Raw genomic sequence first — 15,540 nt, forward strand, 5'->3', positions numbered from 1 at the left:
AATACTGGTATCTTGCCAGAGGTGGAGAAAAAAAATGTATCAATGGTCATCTTAAGCTGCCTAAATTATGCATATTTTTTTTTAAGTTGATGGTGTTGGTCACTTTGACACAGGAGATGCTATAAACTCTCCTGCCTCCTGGCGTGGATCACTGATGGGACTTTTTGGGGTTTCCAGTGAACTGTGGCAGTGTGCTGTGGTACACTTACCTAAATAAGGCCTGCCTAGAAATGTTAGTCTTTTCACTTGGCAGTGAATAGCCCTTGAGGAATTCAAGGGCAAGAATGCTCAAATAGTGATTTTTAAATACCCCAAGACAATTATAGGGCTTTTGAAAATATGATGACTTACCTGATCTCACTTATGTCTTTATATCAATTTGCTGACTTAATTTATTTGAATGCTAAAGGGAATTTAGGGAAATACCTTTCCAGGGAATTAATCTTTTAACTAAGCAAGTACTAAATATGACATACACTAGTATTCCTTTTGACAATATAGCATTTATCTCCTAAAAATAAAGTAGAAAACATATGCCCCATGGGCCAAATTCCACTTGGCTTTATGCTGAGATAAATTCAAAGTAACTTCGTTGTTATCAATGTACAACTTCGTTGTAACACTGCAATAAATGCAAATCACTAAACCAGAGAAAAAAAATCTTGAGCCAAGGGGCACAAACTAAGGCCAAAATTGCGACAAGAGAAATTGGTTCACAAAACTTACCTCTTAAATTTCAATTCAGTGTTGTTTGGGTTTTTTTCCTCCCTCCTCTTAATTATCTGGGAGAGCACTTCCTGGTTTTGGTAAATTTCTCCATAAGGAATTCATTAGGAGGATTTTCACAAATAAATTTTGCCTCCTGTCTAACACCTGGTACTCAGCTACTGCTGTTTGCAGGATAAAAGATTAGAGGGACTAATGCTCTGATTTGATGATAGCAGTTATGTTTCTGTTTTCTGTTAGAGCTGATCAAGTTTAGGTTGCATTTTGTTACATAGTATTTTTCTTCAGCTCCTCTCTTTTTCTGATAAAAAATAATCCATGTAGCCCTAGGCTTTTGGGTTTTGTTGTGGTTTTGTTTCAGATGCGTGCAACTAATGTCTCCTTTCCGTTTCCATCTTCTTTAGGATGACAGCGATGGGATTCCCTGGTCAGAGGAGAGGGTGGTGCGGAAGGTCCTTTATTTATCTCTGAAGGAGTTCAAGAACGCACAGAAGCGGCAGCACGGCGATGGTATTAGCGGGAGCCTCAAAGCAGTGAACGGTGAGCTGCCTCTGCGGTACCGCTGGAAGGACTCGATCCTCTTCCATGTTATTCCTCTGCTGTAGCGAGGAAGCAGGCCAGTGCACTGTCTGGCATGCACTGTGCCCTTTTGATCTGCACAAAATAGCTCGTTTCTGACGTGCTTAAAGTGCCCTGTTTGAACAATTCCTTGTGTTTCAGTTTTTGGCAAACGGATTGAGATGAGAATCAAGATGGAGGGTAGGTGTCAGGCAGGAGGACAGGGACAGGCTGCTGTTCTGTAGAAAAGGAGACTTCTGTGGGCAGTCTGCTCCCTCATGTGTCGAGTGTGTTAACAGAGAAGGTATCCATTTAAAGGTGATGGCTTCAGTTATTTTGGGGAAGGACAGCTGAACAGAATTTACCAATTTTGTGTAATTCAGATGCAAGAAACTGGCTAACCAGCATGTGTAACTCTGAAGTGATCTCAGTCTGTGCTGTTGTCCAGAGATCAAACAGCATAGGACCTACATAAAAAGATTTAGGGGACTGAGGATGCAAACGCTGGGACGTTGACTTCCCTAGTTTTAGCGGTTCACAGAGCACTTGTTTAAAGGCTCTTAAAGGAAATGTAGACAAACCTAGATGATGTGGTCTTGAAAGGAGTTTAATTTTATTTATTTAATCCAATTATTATCTGTTGCTCCCCCCTTTCTCTACAGCTTGCTTAAAAAAGCCATGGTGTCCTGAGAGGTGAATATAAAGTGTATCTCTTTCAGATTCAGTCCCTGACACAGGACCCTTTCTTGAAAAGGCTTTGTCATGCTGGCTTGAGCCTTGAAAGCGATGACTAGAAGGATTCAGATTTCTGGGCAGGCTTATGGTTTTCACTTCACTCACAAGAGCTTATTTGTTTCTTTATGGAGGTTTATGGCCGTTCCTTTTAGGCATGTGCATAGCTATACATGTGCTAATGCATTAAAGCAGCAGCTCGGTGCTTACTTGGTAGGTTATTCATATTTATATGTAGCTTGCATTTTTGACACGGTGAGTCAAATTTCACTGCATTTTCACTGAGTGTTGTTGCTGAAAAGGCAAAAGCTAGGGGAACGCCTGGATAACTACAGGCAGCATGATGAAGCTGCTGTATTGCGTAAGCAATTGCAGGCTCCTTAATGTGGTTTAAGAAGACCTCAGACTTCTGAGTTCAGTAATAATATCAAATACTGATCTGATGGGAAGGGGCATCTAGCTTTAGCAGCAAGCCATTAATAAGCTTGGAGGTGTACACAAAACAGCACGGGCTTTTTTTCCTCCAACACCTCTGCATCATTGATCTTCTGTCAAACACAATTTCTCTTGGAAAGTTTCTTATTCCATTGTGGGAGTTTTGTTTAGTCAAAGGAAAAAAAGTCTAAAGGCGTGAAGCACAGTAATTGTGTGTTGGGAGGCTTTGATGGTGTGCCAGGTTACAGAATGACTGAGGTTTTTATGGTGTCTAGTTTCTCCAAAGGCAGCTTAGATGAAAAGTGAGTTGGCTGGGAATGCTGTGTCGATGCAGGTACCAGACGCAGAGTATGCCACTGGCTTCCTCTGGCAGCGGCACGGCTCACATCTTCAGAGCTTGCCTCTCACGTTCAGAACTGTAGTGTTTGGTGCTTTTTCTCCTCCACAATAGTAGGTGATCAGTTCTTTGGGGATATGGTGTGGTGGTCTATTTTTTTCTTTTGGAGCCAGGATGATATTATGTGTCTTTCTGTTTGTTAAATGATTCTTTAAATGTCCTTTCTCAGCACTGCTCTAGTTCAGCATCACTGTCCAAAACTTTCTTTTATCCACTGATATTTGGAAGGGTGTTTCATTATGCAGAGAAAAAAGCTTTGCAAAAGGGAGGAGGATTTATATTGTCCAGTGACATTAAGAAAATCTACTTAAACGTGCAATTTGTTCATTATATCTTTTAAAAAAACGTAGCCATGTATTTTCAAATCCATAGGTGTCTCTGGACTGAGGAAAAAGCAGGTCATCCTAAGAAAAAAACAAGCTATTTTGAATTTGGGAAAATGTAATATTTTAAGAGTGAGCCTTAGATCCATGATTTCATACTGGTGGAGTGAAAAATGCTTCCTTGCATATGTCCTCTGTTCCAACATGCAGGCCGTAACCAATGTTTCTTGTGAGTTACTCCAAAAGGTAGCATGCAGTTAAATGGAGTTTTAAGTGAGTGATCTCTCTATTAATATTCAGCACCCATAGCTCTCGGGGAGTGGGGCGGGTGGGGATGGGAGTGGGGGAGTCTAGCTGAAATAATTTGAAGTTAAATGTGTTCATTGCCTCTGTAAAGCTGGGCTCCCCTGGCATGAATTCTGCTTAGGGTTGCATGCAGCGTAGTGTTTGTGCTGCACAGTCCTGTCGCTGTCCCTAGTGAACTCTAAAGGGTATTGCTCCTTCAGATGTTGAAAATCGAATAGGTCACCTTCCTGTATCTGCCAAATTTAACCATTTCCAGGAGTGGGAAGGAGGGGTCTGAGTGGGGCTCGAGCTCTCCAAGCTCCCTGCTCAGTGTGGAAGCGTGGATTGGTCTCATGCACTTCTGAGAGCTCAGGGGATTGCAAACAACTAGGTAGCAGGATTTGATCTCAGTGCCACCATCTGTAGTGCAGAGAGAGTTTCTTTGTTCCGGTTTTGTAACTGTCATCCGTTAAATTTATTTATTTATGTATAGACTTGAAACCTATAATTTGTTTCAGTAGAAAGTACTCACTTCTGGCAATAGAGAAAGGTAAAATATGGACCAGCCCCTTGCAACTGGTTAACTTTTTTTGGATTGTTTTTTATGGATTTTGAAGTGGCTGAAGTTGCATAAACACGCCGCAAAAGTTGCTTTGCCAGCATTTGCCAAGCTACAGCTAAACTTGAATGAAAATGATTGTCAATAGTGCTTCAGCTGGTGAGTACAGTAGTATCACTGTTAATGATTTGGTAGCTAGTGCCTCTTTGATTGATAGTGTGAAAAGCAAGACATTTAAATGTGACCCCTTAACAGCAGTCTTCTCTATACTGAAGTTTCTGCAAGCTCTAAGATGGACTGGTGGTGGCACAGAGACAATTAACGTCCGTTTCTCTGTCTCTAAATGGATAATAAAAGTAAAATAAAATTTAATGTAAATAAATAAAAATTCAAACTACTTTTGGAAATTATATGTATTATAGTATTTGGCTGTCTCTGCCTCACTATTAAAGATATTTGTTATCCTGAAAACAATCCTGCCATTTTCAGTTTGTGGCTGAAACCCTGCTACTTCGGTGGTTCTGATTACAGTGGAGGGATTTTGTTTGGAGGTGGCAGTGTGTTTGCAGGTCTCCTTACTCCCACCTTTTTTACATCTCCTTTTCACCTGATAATTTTTGCTTAGTGTTTGTGTTGCCAGTTACTTTTCATCCTAACTGTTTTTCTGCTTTCTTTACGCTTATTTCCCACCCCAAGCTAGAAGTATTTCAGAGAAAGATGAGCAGTTGTAGTATGACTGTTGTATTTGTGGATATATTGCATGCACGTTTACATTGACTCTAGATATTCTCATACTACAAAATGACACACTGCAGTATGGCTTTGTTTGCTACATGTTCCTCTCCCGCATGTGGGAATATAAAAACTGAAGTTGATGCTTCTGCAGATTTTCAAGAAACCTTCTGCAGCCCTAAATGGGATTTTGGAACTCTGATTATGGAAACAAGGTCACGTGCTGGAAAACCCAGAGGGACCTCTTTAGTGATTTTGATTACTGCTGCCTGCCACTTGCGTTAGGATTTTAAGAATAGGGATTGGTATTTGGAATTTTGATACCAATTTTCAGAGATCCTCGTCTAAAAGGAAAACTAATTCCCTTGGGGAATTGTTTTCTTCTCAGGCAGCTTAAAATGTGAGATAAGGCTGTAAAAAGGCAATGGAAGATGTAATTATTGCTTACACTCTGTTTATGAGAATAAATCCACTACCCTCAAAAGAGTATACCATCAAGTAAATTTTTGTGACATAAGATTTTAAATGCTATTTTTCAAAACTTCTGATAAAAAAAGAAATTTGAGATACAGAAGTGCTAACATTTTGTAAATGGAAAAAGTGCCAAGGTTTGCTTGTTGGTTTAAGGTAGTTAGTTAATCTATACAGATGACAAACCAGGTGTTAGAATTATTCAAGCAGATAGTGCATTTTCAGCAGCTATACTTTGTCCTAGAGAGGTGTCATGGCAATTTCAAAAAATGCCAGCTATGTTAAGCTTGTGCCAAACATGATCTAGTTGGGGAATCAAATATATGTGAGGGAATGCTTTGGTTCAAGGCAGAAATTGGAAGTCTTGCTCATTTACTAAATCAAGAGATGAGTAAATATGTGTAATTTTGCTATTCTGGGGGATTTCACTTTACATTTGGGATCGGTAAAATCATTTATTCATTTGTGTGTGTTCTTTAAACAGAGAAGGAACAATGTCAGCACTTTAGTGGTGGTGATGGTTGGTCCACAGATGGTTGTGGTGCCCCTTCCTCCCTTGTGCTGATCCACTCTTGCCCTCAGCTGTTCCTGCACAAAAGCTAACGTGACTTTTGTTGGAGGTTTGCTTTTTCCAAAAATAAAGCGTCTTGACACAGAGGCAGGAGCCTCCGAGGCAGCCTGTGGTGAGACTATGACGCTGGACCCAGTGGCAGCAGATTGTTTCCAGGTCTGGATCTGCCTGTCCCTGGGCTGCTGCACTGGCTGGCCAGGCCGGGTAGGGCAGGCGGCAGTGCTATCCGCAAATAGCTATTTTTGTCATTGCTGCGTGGATTTTCAAGTGTTTCCTGCTCGTTGCACGGGGATATCTGTCGATGCTCCCCAGCGGGCCATGTCAAAATGAAGGTGTCCAGTGGTAGAGTGGTGTGGGGGCTGGGTTCATCTGACTCCAACTTGCTGGTGAGACCTCTTTTCCCTGGCTGTGTAGATGGTACCCACGGCATGGCATAAACATTGCGACAGACGTGGTAGAAATGCCTAAACACAGCTAAGCTGTGTGATTCAGCTCAGTTGCCGTGCTTTATCTGCCAAAAGCCAACTATGTGGGGTGGCAGCAGCTGCCAGCAGGGCAACCACGTCTTCTCTGGGCTGAGGCCATGTTTCTTCTCGTCCCACTTGCGTAGAGGAAAACAGCAGCCCTCCGGGAAGTGCTGCTGTCTCAGCTGCGCCCCTTTGTGCCCAGAGCGGCACACGCTTCCTTCCTCCCCAGTGCAGATATGTAGGCCGGACCACCACCCTGCCTTTAATTTTGAACAAGAAAGTAGCCCTCTTTGTTCACTGTGATGGTTCAAATACACTGATAACTTAATCTCTCTTGTTTCTGAAGGCTGCAATTAAATACTGGAAGAAGGTTTTATGCTAACGTTTGTCTAGGGAGCTTTTAGCTCCATCAGTGATGTGAAACTGCATTTGTTGACAGTGGGTAATGTCTGTCTGTCTCCTAAGCTTTAGTAGAAGATTGTAAGTGTGCCAAAGACCCTTGTCTGTGTAAGTGGATTTTTAAAATGCATTTCCAGAAACAGGAATACCTCTTTCAACTTTGCAATATTTCCCCTTTACATTCCGAGTAAACAGCCTTTCTGGCTAGTTTTAAACTGTGATTAAATATAGATGTTTCCAACTAAAAGGTTCAGAAAATAAGCATTTGAGCGGATTTGTCATGGCACTCAACATCACTTTCACTTTGGTGCTTGCTGTCAAGTGAATTTAAAGATTAACAAATAAATAACAGGATGTTTGGGTTGGACTCCATTGAAAATTTCCAAATCTCTTTTCCTTTCTTTGTTTTTTAGAAGAGAATTCATTTTTGAGCCTGCCAAGGACTTGCTTGTTCATTGGCTGACAAAGACTTTTTTTGCCTTTTCCATCATCACCACTTCTAAAAATTCTGCAGGCCAAATATCGCCCTCATTGATCTCTACCCAATTTGATTATGTCCAAATTGTGCTCCTGTCTTAATAGAGTTTCAGTGTTTGGTGTTTGGCAAGACTGCCAGAAAATTTTCTCCTGCAGGACACCCATCATCCTTTTTCTCTCAAACACAACAGAAGTGGATATTTTTTAAATCAGAGAAACAGAAGAATAATGTAATTAATTTTCTTAAAACTTCGTGGCCATCTAAGAAGAGTTGCTTTTGCCCCTGAGTGCATGTCTAGTCAAAATAATTCTAAAAATAATCTTGCCTCACTGCATATTGCTAATTGTAGGTAATAGAAAATGAAAACGGCAATGAAGAATCTGCAGAGGTGTGAGCGTTATGTGTCGGAGGTTGAATTATTGTAGGTCTAAAATAAATAAGGTGAGGAAAGATAAGAAGGAGTTCAGCAGCAGCTGATGGGTCTGGTCCCCCTCCTTTCACCTCCTCTCTTGTGCTGGCTCTACCATTTGTCTGCCTGTGCAGTGCAGTCAGTTCAGGGTACTAAAGTGGCAGAAAACTAGCCTGGAAAAAAAAGATTAAAAAAAATAAACAATTGTATTCTAGTTTAATGAACTACCCAGGTTCATCAAGAGTTTGGATGAGCACTGAGTGCTCATTTGTTGGAAATGAGGGGCCAGAGTACTTGACTGAAAGCTTGAGGAGAAGGAGGCCGGACTTGTCCTTTTTTGATAGTAGCAAGCTGCTTGGTTGGCACAGTCATCTTGTCTAACCACAGCCTTAGGATTGGCACAGTCATCTTGTCTGATCGCAGCCTCAGATGCTAGAAGGGACAACAGTTGCCAGAAATAGGAGCAAAAAAAAAATGCAACTTAAAAATTTGTTGAAAAGTGCTTCACAAGTGTAAGTGTTAGATTTATGTGTTTCTTAAAAAAAAAAAAAAAAAAAGCACACAACAAACATCACTGATGTAGTGGTGAAACTCATTGCATAGGCTGTCCGTGAAACGAAACTTTGCCTTAACCCCAGCAGGGGACAACAACTTTGTTTGCCTTGACTCAGGGTCATTCTGCATAGCTGCTGCCTGGGATTTATTGTTTGTATCAGCAGTCCGGAGAGCACCCTTGAGTGCGGACAAGCAAACAGCTTCATTCTGGTTTTGGCAGCCATAAAATTGCCAGCCAGCCTAAATTTGCACCCTGGCATCTTTTTGGCTGACATATACAGCCAAAAGAATGGTGGTAGTTTTACTCAACCATTTCTTTGGTTGGCAGATGAAGAAGTTTAAATTTGTTAATAATGTTTTTTCTTTTTTTTTTTAAATGACTGGGTTTTTGTTGGGATATTAAAAACCAGGGAGAGCATTGTCCTTCAAACTGACAGGTTGGGGTGGATAAAGTTCATGCTGGTGATCTGCTGAGATGAGAACTGGTGGTTGGTGCTGGTCACTTTCTCCAGCTGTTGAGTTGTGTTAAGAGGAGCTAAAGAGGTAACTTGTGGTTTACATGGAAATCAAGACAAAATTAAACAACGGTTAAAGGTGGTGTACATGATGGAGCTCCACAGAATGATTTGTCTGGTGGATCATGCTATCGAAAGAGATGTAAAACTTGCACAGCGTGGACACAAAGTGGAGATGAAGGCAGCAATCCAGCAGTATACACAGAAGAAGTGAGCACAGGGCTTCTCTGCTAAAGAGCAATAGTTTTCAGAAAGCATGGGACTGGGGAGAAAGGTACTTGACCTCTTTTCGTCTATCAGATGCCCAATGCTTATCATTATTATTATTATTATTGTGTTTATTGAAATATTCTAGTGGAGATCAAAGGTCTGCAGGTTGAAATACGTAGCTGCTGTTGTAAAGAGGGTTTAAATGTCGGTATTCCTCTTGCTCCCCCATTGCCCATGATTGCCAGGAGGAAACTGCATTGAATAACTAGTGTTTTTAATTTGAAGGACAGACAATAAGGGATATAACCAGAAAAACAGTAGGGAAAGAAAAAGTCAGTCATTGAAATAGCATACTATATTAAGAAAATAGGAGTGCAACAGGAAATAAAATCAGTGTCACAAGTAAAAGCAAAGAGAAGTTTGTCATACACACAGACTGTGTGATACAGGTTACTGTAGTCAGTGCTAGGGAACTGTATTTTCTGAAACAGTTTCTGTGCTTAGCTTTGAATAAGGCTTTCGCTAATAATTTTTAAGCTATAGCTTTGAGCTATTAGTGCAAGACTGCATTTTGTGGAGCACTTTCAGAGTATTAGAGAGAATAAATTTTCTGTCTTCACGGGCCTGTCTTGTGTCTTAGAACATCCACAACAGTTTTTCCTTGATGTGGAGGGCATTTTAGAAATGGCTTGTTGTTTGAAAGAGTGGAAGGAGCTGGAGAACTATTTGGTCCAGTAGGATGTTATTAAGGCCGTTAGGCTGTATTTAATAAGAGCAGGTGTCATGTGCTGTAAACCTTACCGTGTCAACCCTGGCAGTAAAGTGGTTTTAAAAGAAAAAGTAGAGATTAGTGACAGATGGCTGTAACCGCTGATGCGGCATAGTAGCCACTCCTGCAAGTCGCCTGACACAGCTGCCAATGCACCTTACTTTTCACCTCAAATACCCTCCATTACCTCTTTTCCCAGAGTTTGACTTGTTAAGTATGTGGGCTGCCAATCGAGGTGGGTTTGGGGGATCCTTGTAGTGATGGGGAGTAAACCGAAAATGTCAGTAGATTGATACTGTTGCCTTCTTAGGTGTCGTCAACCCACATTTGAGCATAGAATTTCTGCTGTGAAAAGCAAAAAAAAAATCAGCCACCTTTTCGAGCAACACAACTCACCAGAAATTAGTCACATTTATTTTACGGCTCATAACAGCCTGGGAGATTGATCTGCGCCCTGAGCTCATGCCTCCACGTTTCGTTTTGGTTTCGGTGGGATCTGTTTGATTTAAAAATCTCTAAGAAACTTCTCTGAAATAACTGCTGTCTTTTGATAACTCATGATGATGAGAGGTTGATCACATAGCAGACACTTCCCAGTGCTTGTGGGTGAATGTTTTCCGGAAAATAAATATAGCTCAGTGTGTGTACTGTTAAGCCACAGGAGATTGCTCTACATCATAATAAATGCGCATGCATTTAAAAATCTTTTTGTGTGTGTCTATTTACTTTACCGGCAGTTAATGTGACGCTGTATCCAGATTTAGATGAATACATGTTTTCAATAATCTGGCTTTTGATGTCCTTTATTTCCCAATTTAAATTAATACTGTGAAGGGGGTGTCCAGTAAGAGGAGTAGATGTAGAAGCATTGTGCTTAGGACGATGGGATGACAGTGGCAAGCTTTGCTTGCAAGTGTTGTCGCTGGTATATCTGAAGGAGTTTCCAGCTCCAACAGCTAAAGGCAGCTGAATTTCCACCCTTATCCATCCTATTTTCTCCTCTCACAAGACCGTTAGCAAGCGTTGCAATTGCATTCGGGACTGTGTGATATTGCCGATCTGTCCACTAAGAGGCTAACTCATTCCAGATAAGACTTGAACAGACAACATTCATTTTTTTACTTTGCTCAGAATTTCCTGTGCTTTGTTCTGCATCTGTTTGTGAAAGACTGCATTATCTTTGAAAGCCTTCATCTTATTTTCTTTATTCAAGCTATATGCTAAAATGGAAAAAGGGAAGAGCTGGAAGGAGCCCAGCTGGAGCAATCTGCCAAGGATCCCACAGAGGGACGGAGCTGGCAACTCCTGAAACCTCTTCAGCTGACCTGTGGTGCAATTTGGGAAGCCAGGAGATAAGCCACTTTTCCTGCAAAAGATTTGGCCTCAGCTAGCTGTTCTGAATAATGCCCAAAGGCTGCGCCAGCATTTAATTACATTTTTTCTTTTGCTCGTCCCTCACTTAGCTTCAGTGCCAGTCGACCTTAAAAGTAGGTCCGTTCAGCCTCTTCCTAGTCTTTGCATGCATGTGTGTAAACAGAAGTGTTTACACACCTTGACATGCTCCATTTCAGCCAGATTGCCTCAAAAGCAGATTCTTCTGAAAACACATCCCTCAGACAGTGGTCTTCTCCTCTGGTGCTGTGAAAGGTGAAAGCATTTCATGCATGGCCAGCTGTTTTTAAAGATGCTCTGTTTATTGTGGCTGCAGAGCACCCCAGTGTTTTTGTGTCATGCCTGCTATGAATGTGGAGAGATTGAAAGAAGCTTAAAAGTGATGAAAATGGCACGGAGGGAGTACGGTTTTTCCCTTTCTTCACAATGTGGGAATTTTCTTTCTGCTTCAGGGCGTAAATGCTGTCACAACGTTAGTGAGAGGGTTCTAGAACAATGGTAGAAGCGTGTCCTCTCATACAGGACATTGAGAAAAGGCATCTGGGTTGCAATGAAGCATTTCCCATGCAGGTATATTGGATGGAGAAGGTTGAAGAGGATCTTGCTGAAGGGATTGAGTTGGGATCTCACTTCAGAGCCTCAGGCTGTTTCTCACTCTCTGGACCTGTATGCCAGAAAGAAGCAGTGGGGTTGCACAGAGCGTCAAAACTGAGACGTCATAAGGGAGTGGGCTGGGACTGGGGAGAGGCATATTCCTGTTACGCAGTCTGCACGGAGGGCTCGATTGCCCTTCCCTCCTGTTGGATCCTGTAGTGTGACTATCCAGGAACATCCTGTTTCTCTCCCAAGGAGAAGAGTCCCAACACTTCTTTAATGTTACAATCTACTTGACAGGACAGTAAGCAAAGAATTTTTATCATTTTGCAAACCTAATAAAATCTGGTGCTCTCTACAGTAGTTGTTCTGCCTCTTTACGTCTTGGGAATCAGCAATGAGTACCTCTAGATGGCAGCTATGAATAAAGGGTGGAAGTTTCCAGAATGTGGCTTAAATTCCAAATCTTCTTGAAACATAGTTGTTGCTACTCTTCTCCTCTCTCCCCAAAATCAATTGAAGATGGCCTTTTGTGCAGCAACGAGGTCTGTGGTTAGGGATGACTTGTCAAGTTTTATTTAGATGTAAGCCTGTCCCAGCAGCTTTACCTCATCTCATTGTCCTGCAGGGATGAACTTCAAATGCCAGTTTACATTTGCCTGAAAATGACCTTCTATAATTGAAATGGACAAGGCTGTCTTAGCTAAGTAGATAAACACAGCCCATTTGCAATTGTAGATTTAAAAACACTCTTTCATAGATTACCTTCACACAGTATGGCGGTGTTCTTGGATATTTAAAGTCTCACTAACAAGAGACCAGAACTGAAGAGTGAAAGTTTGTTGAGAAAGAGAGGTTTTTGCACAACAAGCTGATGTTGATCTCTCCTAGGCTGAAGGAAGACTGGTACAAAGTCCGCTTTATGCCAGCATGGAAGACACTCCAATAAAACTGGCATGCAAAATCTTGAAGGTTGATTAACATCCCAACAATAACACAGGGTTATATACAAATACTTTGCTCATAAAGTAGAATAAATGAGCCGTTAGTTGAGACATTACTTAGTGCAGAAAACCACCTTTCTTTTTGTTGTGGATGTAGGCGCCTGCCATTAACAGCCTGGAAAGCAGACTTTTTTTTGGAAGAATAAGTTGACTGATTGAAAAAAGGAGTTTAAGATACTGTCTGCGAACTTGAATATTGGAGTTTATAGGGAAGATGGTTTTGCAGTCAATTTCTCTGGCATAGCTGGATGTTGAGATGGTGCTGGATTACCATCTGGCTGGATCAAAGTTACAACTGCTAAGTGAAATTCTATTTAAAGCTTCTCAAATCATCTTGGACTCAGTGGGGGTAGTCTCGAGAACTAAATTTGCAGGAAAACTTAGATTCTTCTGAGAAAGACAAACTGCTCTTCAGTTTGTGCTTTCCTACTTCCATGAGAAAGTCTGCCAGTACATATGAAGCACTCAGAAACTTTACCAAGGTTTTGGGAAAATAGCCTTCAGCTTTTGTCCAGCGATTGCTTTATGTCTTGACCTAGGTTAACCAGGTTCTTGTTCAGGCAACAGGAACCAGAGAGTAGATTGAAGGAGATGGTGTTTCCCATGTCGGCTCTGTTTCCCTTTGCTGAGGTTGAAAGCAATGGAAAAGTACTGTTTTGATGTCCTCTTGTCATGAGGAGACTTCAGTTCTCTAAAGCGCTAAATGTGATAGGAAGGACATCACTAAGCATTTAATTTGTTTTTGTTTCGTCTAAAAGTGGATGCTATTCTGCAGCTTGAAGGAAGAAGCTGAGAAAAGGCTCCAAGGTTTGGGAGTGGGTGGTAGTGCCAAGTCCAGCAGAAGGATTTGGAGAATTCTTCCAGTATGAAGAGGGGGAAGGTGCCCTCTACAGGGGGCAGATTTTGTCCCAATGTGGCCTCTTTGGAGCAGAAGAAAATTTTGGAAGGCAACACCTACTTTCATAGGGAATATCCTACTCTAACCCAGGTGAAGACATGCCAAATGAAAATATGACTTATTTAATTAGATAATTAATTAGAGGAATTAATCTGCTAACTCTTAGAGGAATTAATCTGCTAACGTTTAAGAAACTTCTACTGATTATGTAAAAAATGTGCCCCTTTGCCCACCAGAAGCTTATACTTCAACGGAACCTAGGTACCGTTTTGAGGAGGTAACTAGGTATGGCCCTTCTGATTGAGACCTTAATTCAGAGCTTGTGCCTTGGTCAATGACAGGATTTCATTGCAGGAGCTCTCATATCCATCGGACAACCTAAAGATCTATACTGGCTTGATTTTTATTTAGAAACTACAGTGAAAAACAAAGGGAAAGCTGCTGGAACCTCGCGTATTGCAGAGTTTCCCGCGATGTGCGTATTTCCCCTTAAAATTAACTTGAGTACGGTCTATGTTTAAGGCTACGCAAGCTACAGTTTTACTTTACGTACTAACCAGTGATGTGGAGCCGATGATGCTGAACACATTTTTGTGCCATCTCTAGAAAGAGAGCATCTCAAACCTGCGTAGGTCCCTGAGACACGGACACGTGGCTTCCTTCCGAATTGCGGAGAAGCTGCTCCCAGTCCAAATGCAGCTGTGTCTGCTGCTGGTGCCTGTTATAAGAGATATTCCTACTTATACCACTTGCTCTCTGTGAAGTGTAGTTCAGGATTTTTAGCTTATGATCCCTTATAGGCAAATAATTCTCAGACACTTCTGTGTTAATACCAGAGAATTAGGAGTACTCTCTTTCTGTTTGCCGACACTCTCTTCGTTATCTGTTGTCATCATTTTTCCTCCCTTTTAATCGGAAGGAGGAAAATGTTTTCCTGTTTCTCCACGTACTTTTCTTCTCCTGCTACTTGTGTTTTTCATTCTTTCTTTGTCCTCTTATTTTCTGTCCTCCCTTTGAAGCAGGAGGGTCTGTTCCTGCGCTGTGCCATGCCGTGAGGACAACTCCAGGCTGCTTGCTGCAAGCTTAGTGTTACAGCTGTGGAGATCATTGATTTCTTTTTTTTTCCTTCTTTTTTTTTTCTCCCCTCCTCCCACAAACTCCTGGGCCATCCAGCCTAATGTGAGAGCAGATTGGCCTTAGTATTTGGAGAAAAGATCTATAATAAGCACTGGGGGCATGCTGGTAAAAAGCATCAGCATGGTATACCATCTCAGTTGGAGAACTGACTGTACATTAATTCTCTAACTTATAATTAGCTATATTAAATTCCAATTTTCTGAAAGGAACCATTATCAAATAACACTCTGTTTGAAATCTCAAAGAAACATAAGGAATGAAAGCTTAGTCCTCTTATGCTTTCATCTTTCAGAAGCAATCCCTATCTCAACATCTTGACCTACATTTTCTTTTTACCCTCTCCAAGAAACATTGTGTGGATTTAATGTCTCAGAAGGGAGGTAAGGATTTTTTTTTTTAATGCATGTGTATGTGTTGACAAAGTTTAGCGAAAACAATGAGGCCTTGATGTCCCCAGTGATTTTTTTTTTAACTTGAAAGTGTTTTCTGTAATATATCTGAGGCAGATTTTAAGTTCAGAAAGAAATTAAATGTAAAAGTCCACCTCATTCCTCTATAAGTGGTCCCCTTTTATCTATCTAGCTTCTGCCAAAGCCTTTCCTGATTTTACATACCAGCAGAGAAAAGAATTGGACTCTCCTTCCTTCTCATATCCTGCTCACTGCTTGGGATCCAGTCATACAGTTTCTTTTTACCATTAGACGAGACCATTTTTTTTTAGGGGAGAGGGGTGTGGGGGAGGTGTTTAAAATGACGGTTTTGTTCACATTCATTCTCGCCCTTACTGTGTAGCTGTTTGTTGTTACTAATGAACAGTTTTAGAGTTAAACCTTGACCTGAGTAGCCTGAGTGTGCGAAGAAGCAAAGGCTGTGAGTGCACTGAGCAGCTGGGGCAGGTTACATGCTTATCGAGATCGCAGCTTT

General features: G+C 41.3%; 1 protein-coding gene across 3 annotated transcripts in view; it reads left to right on the forward strand.

Moving 5' to 3' along the window:
- Positions 1-15,540, forward strand: part of JARID2 (jumonji and AT-rich interaction domain containing 2) — a 225,360-nt gene that overhangs the window by 96,967 nt on the left and 112,853 nt on the right. For all 3 annotated transcript variants that reach the window (XM_086740168.1, XM_086740167.1, XM_086740169.1), the window contains one exon: positions 1,131-1,266. In XM_086740168.1, coding sequence (XP_086596294.1) covers positions 1,131-1,266 — 136 coding nt within the window. The remainder of the gene's footprint in view (positions 1-1,130; positions 1,267-15,540) is intronic.

Source organism: Chlamydotis macqueenii, chromosome 2, assembly GCF_036417535.1.
Source record: "Chlamydotis macqueenii isolate bChlMac1 chromosome 2, bChlMac1.mat, whole genome shotgun sequence".
Taxonomy (NCBI): domain Eukaryota; kingdom Metazoa; phylum Chordata; class Aves; order Otidiformes; family Otididae; genus Chlamydotis; species Chlamydotis macqueenii.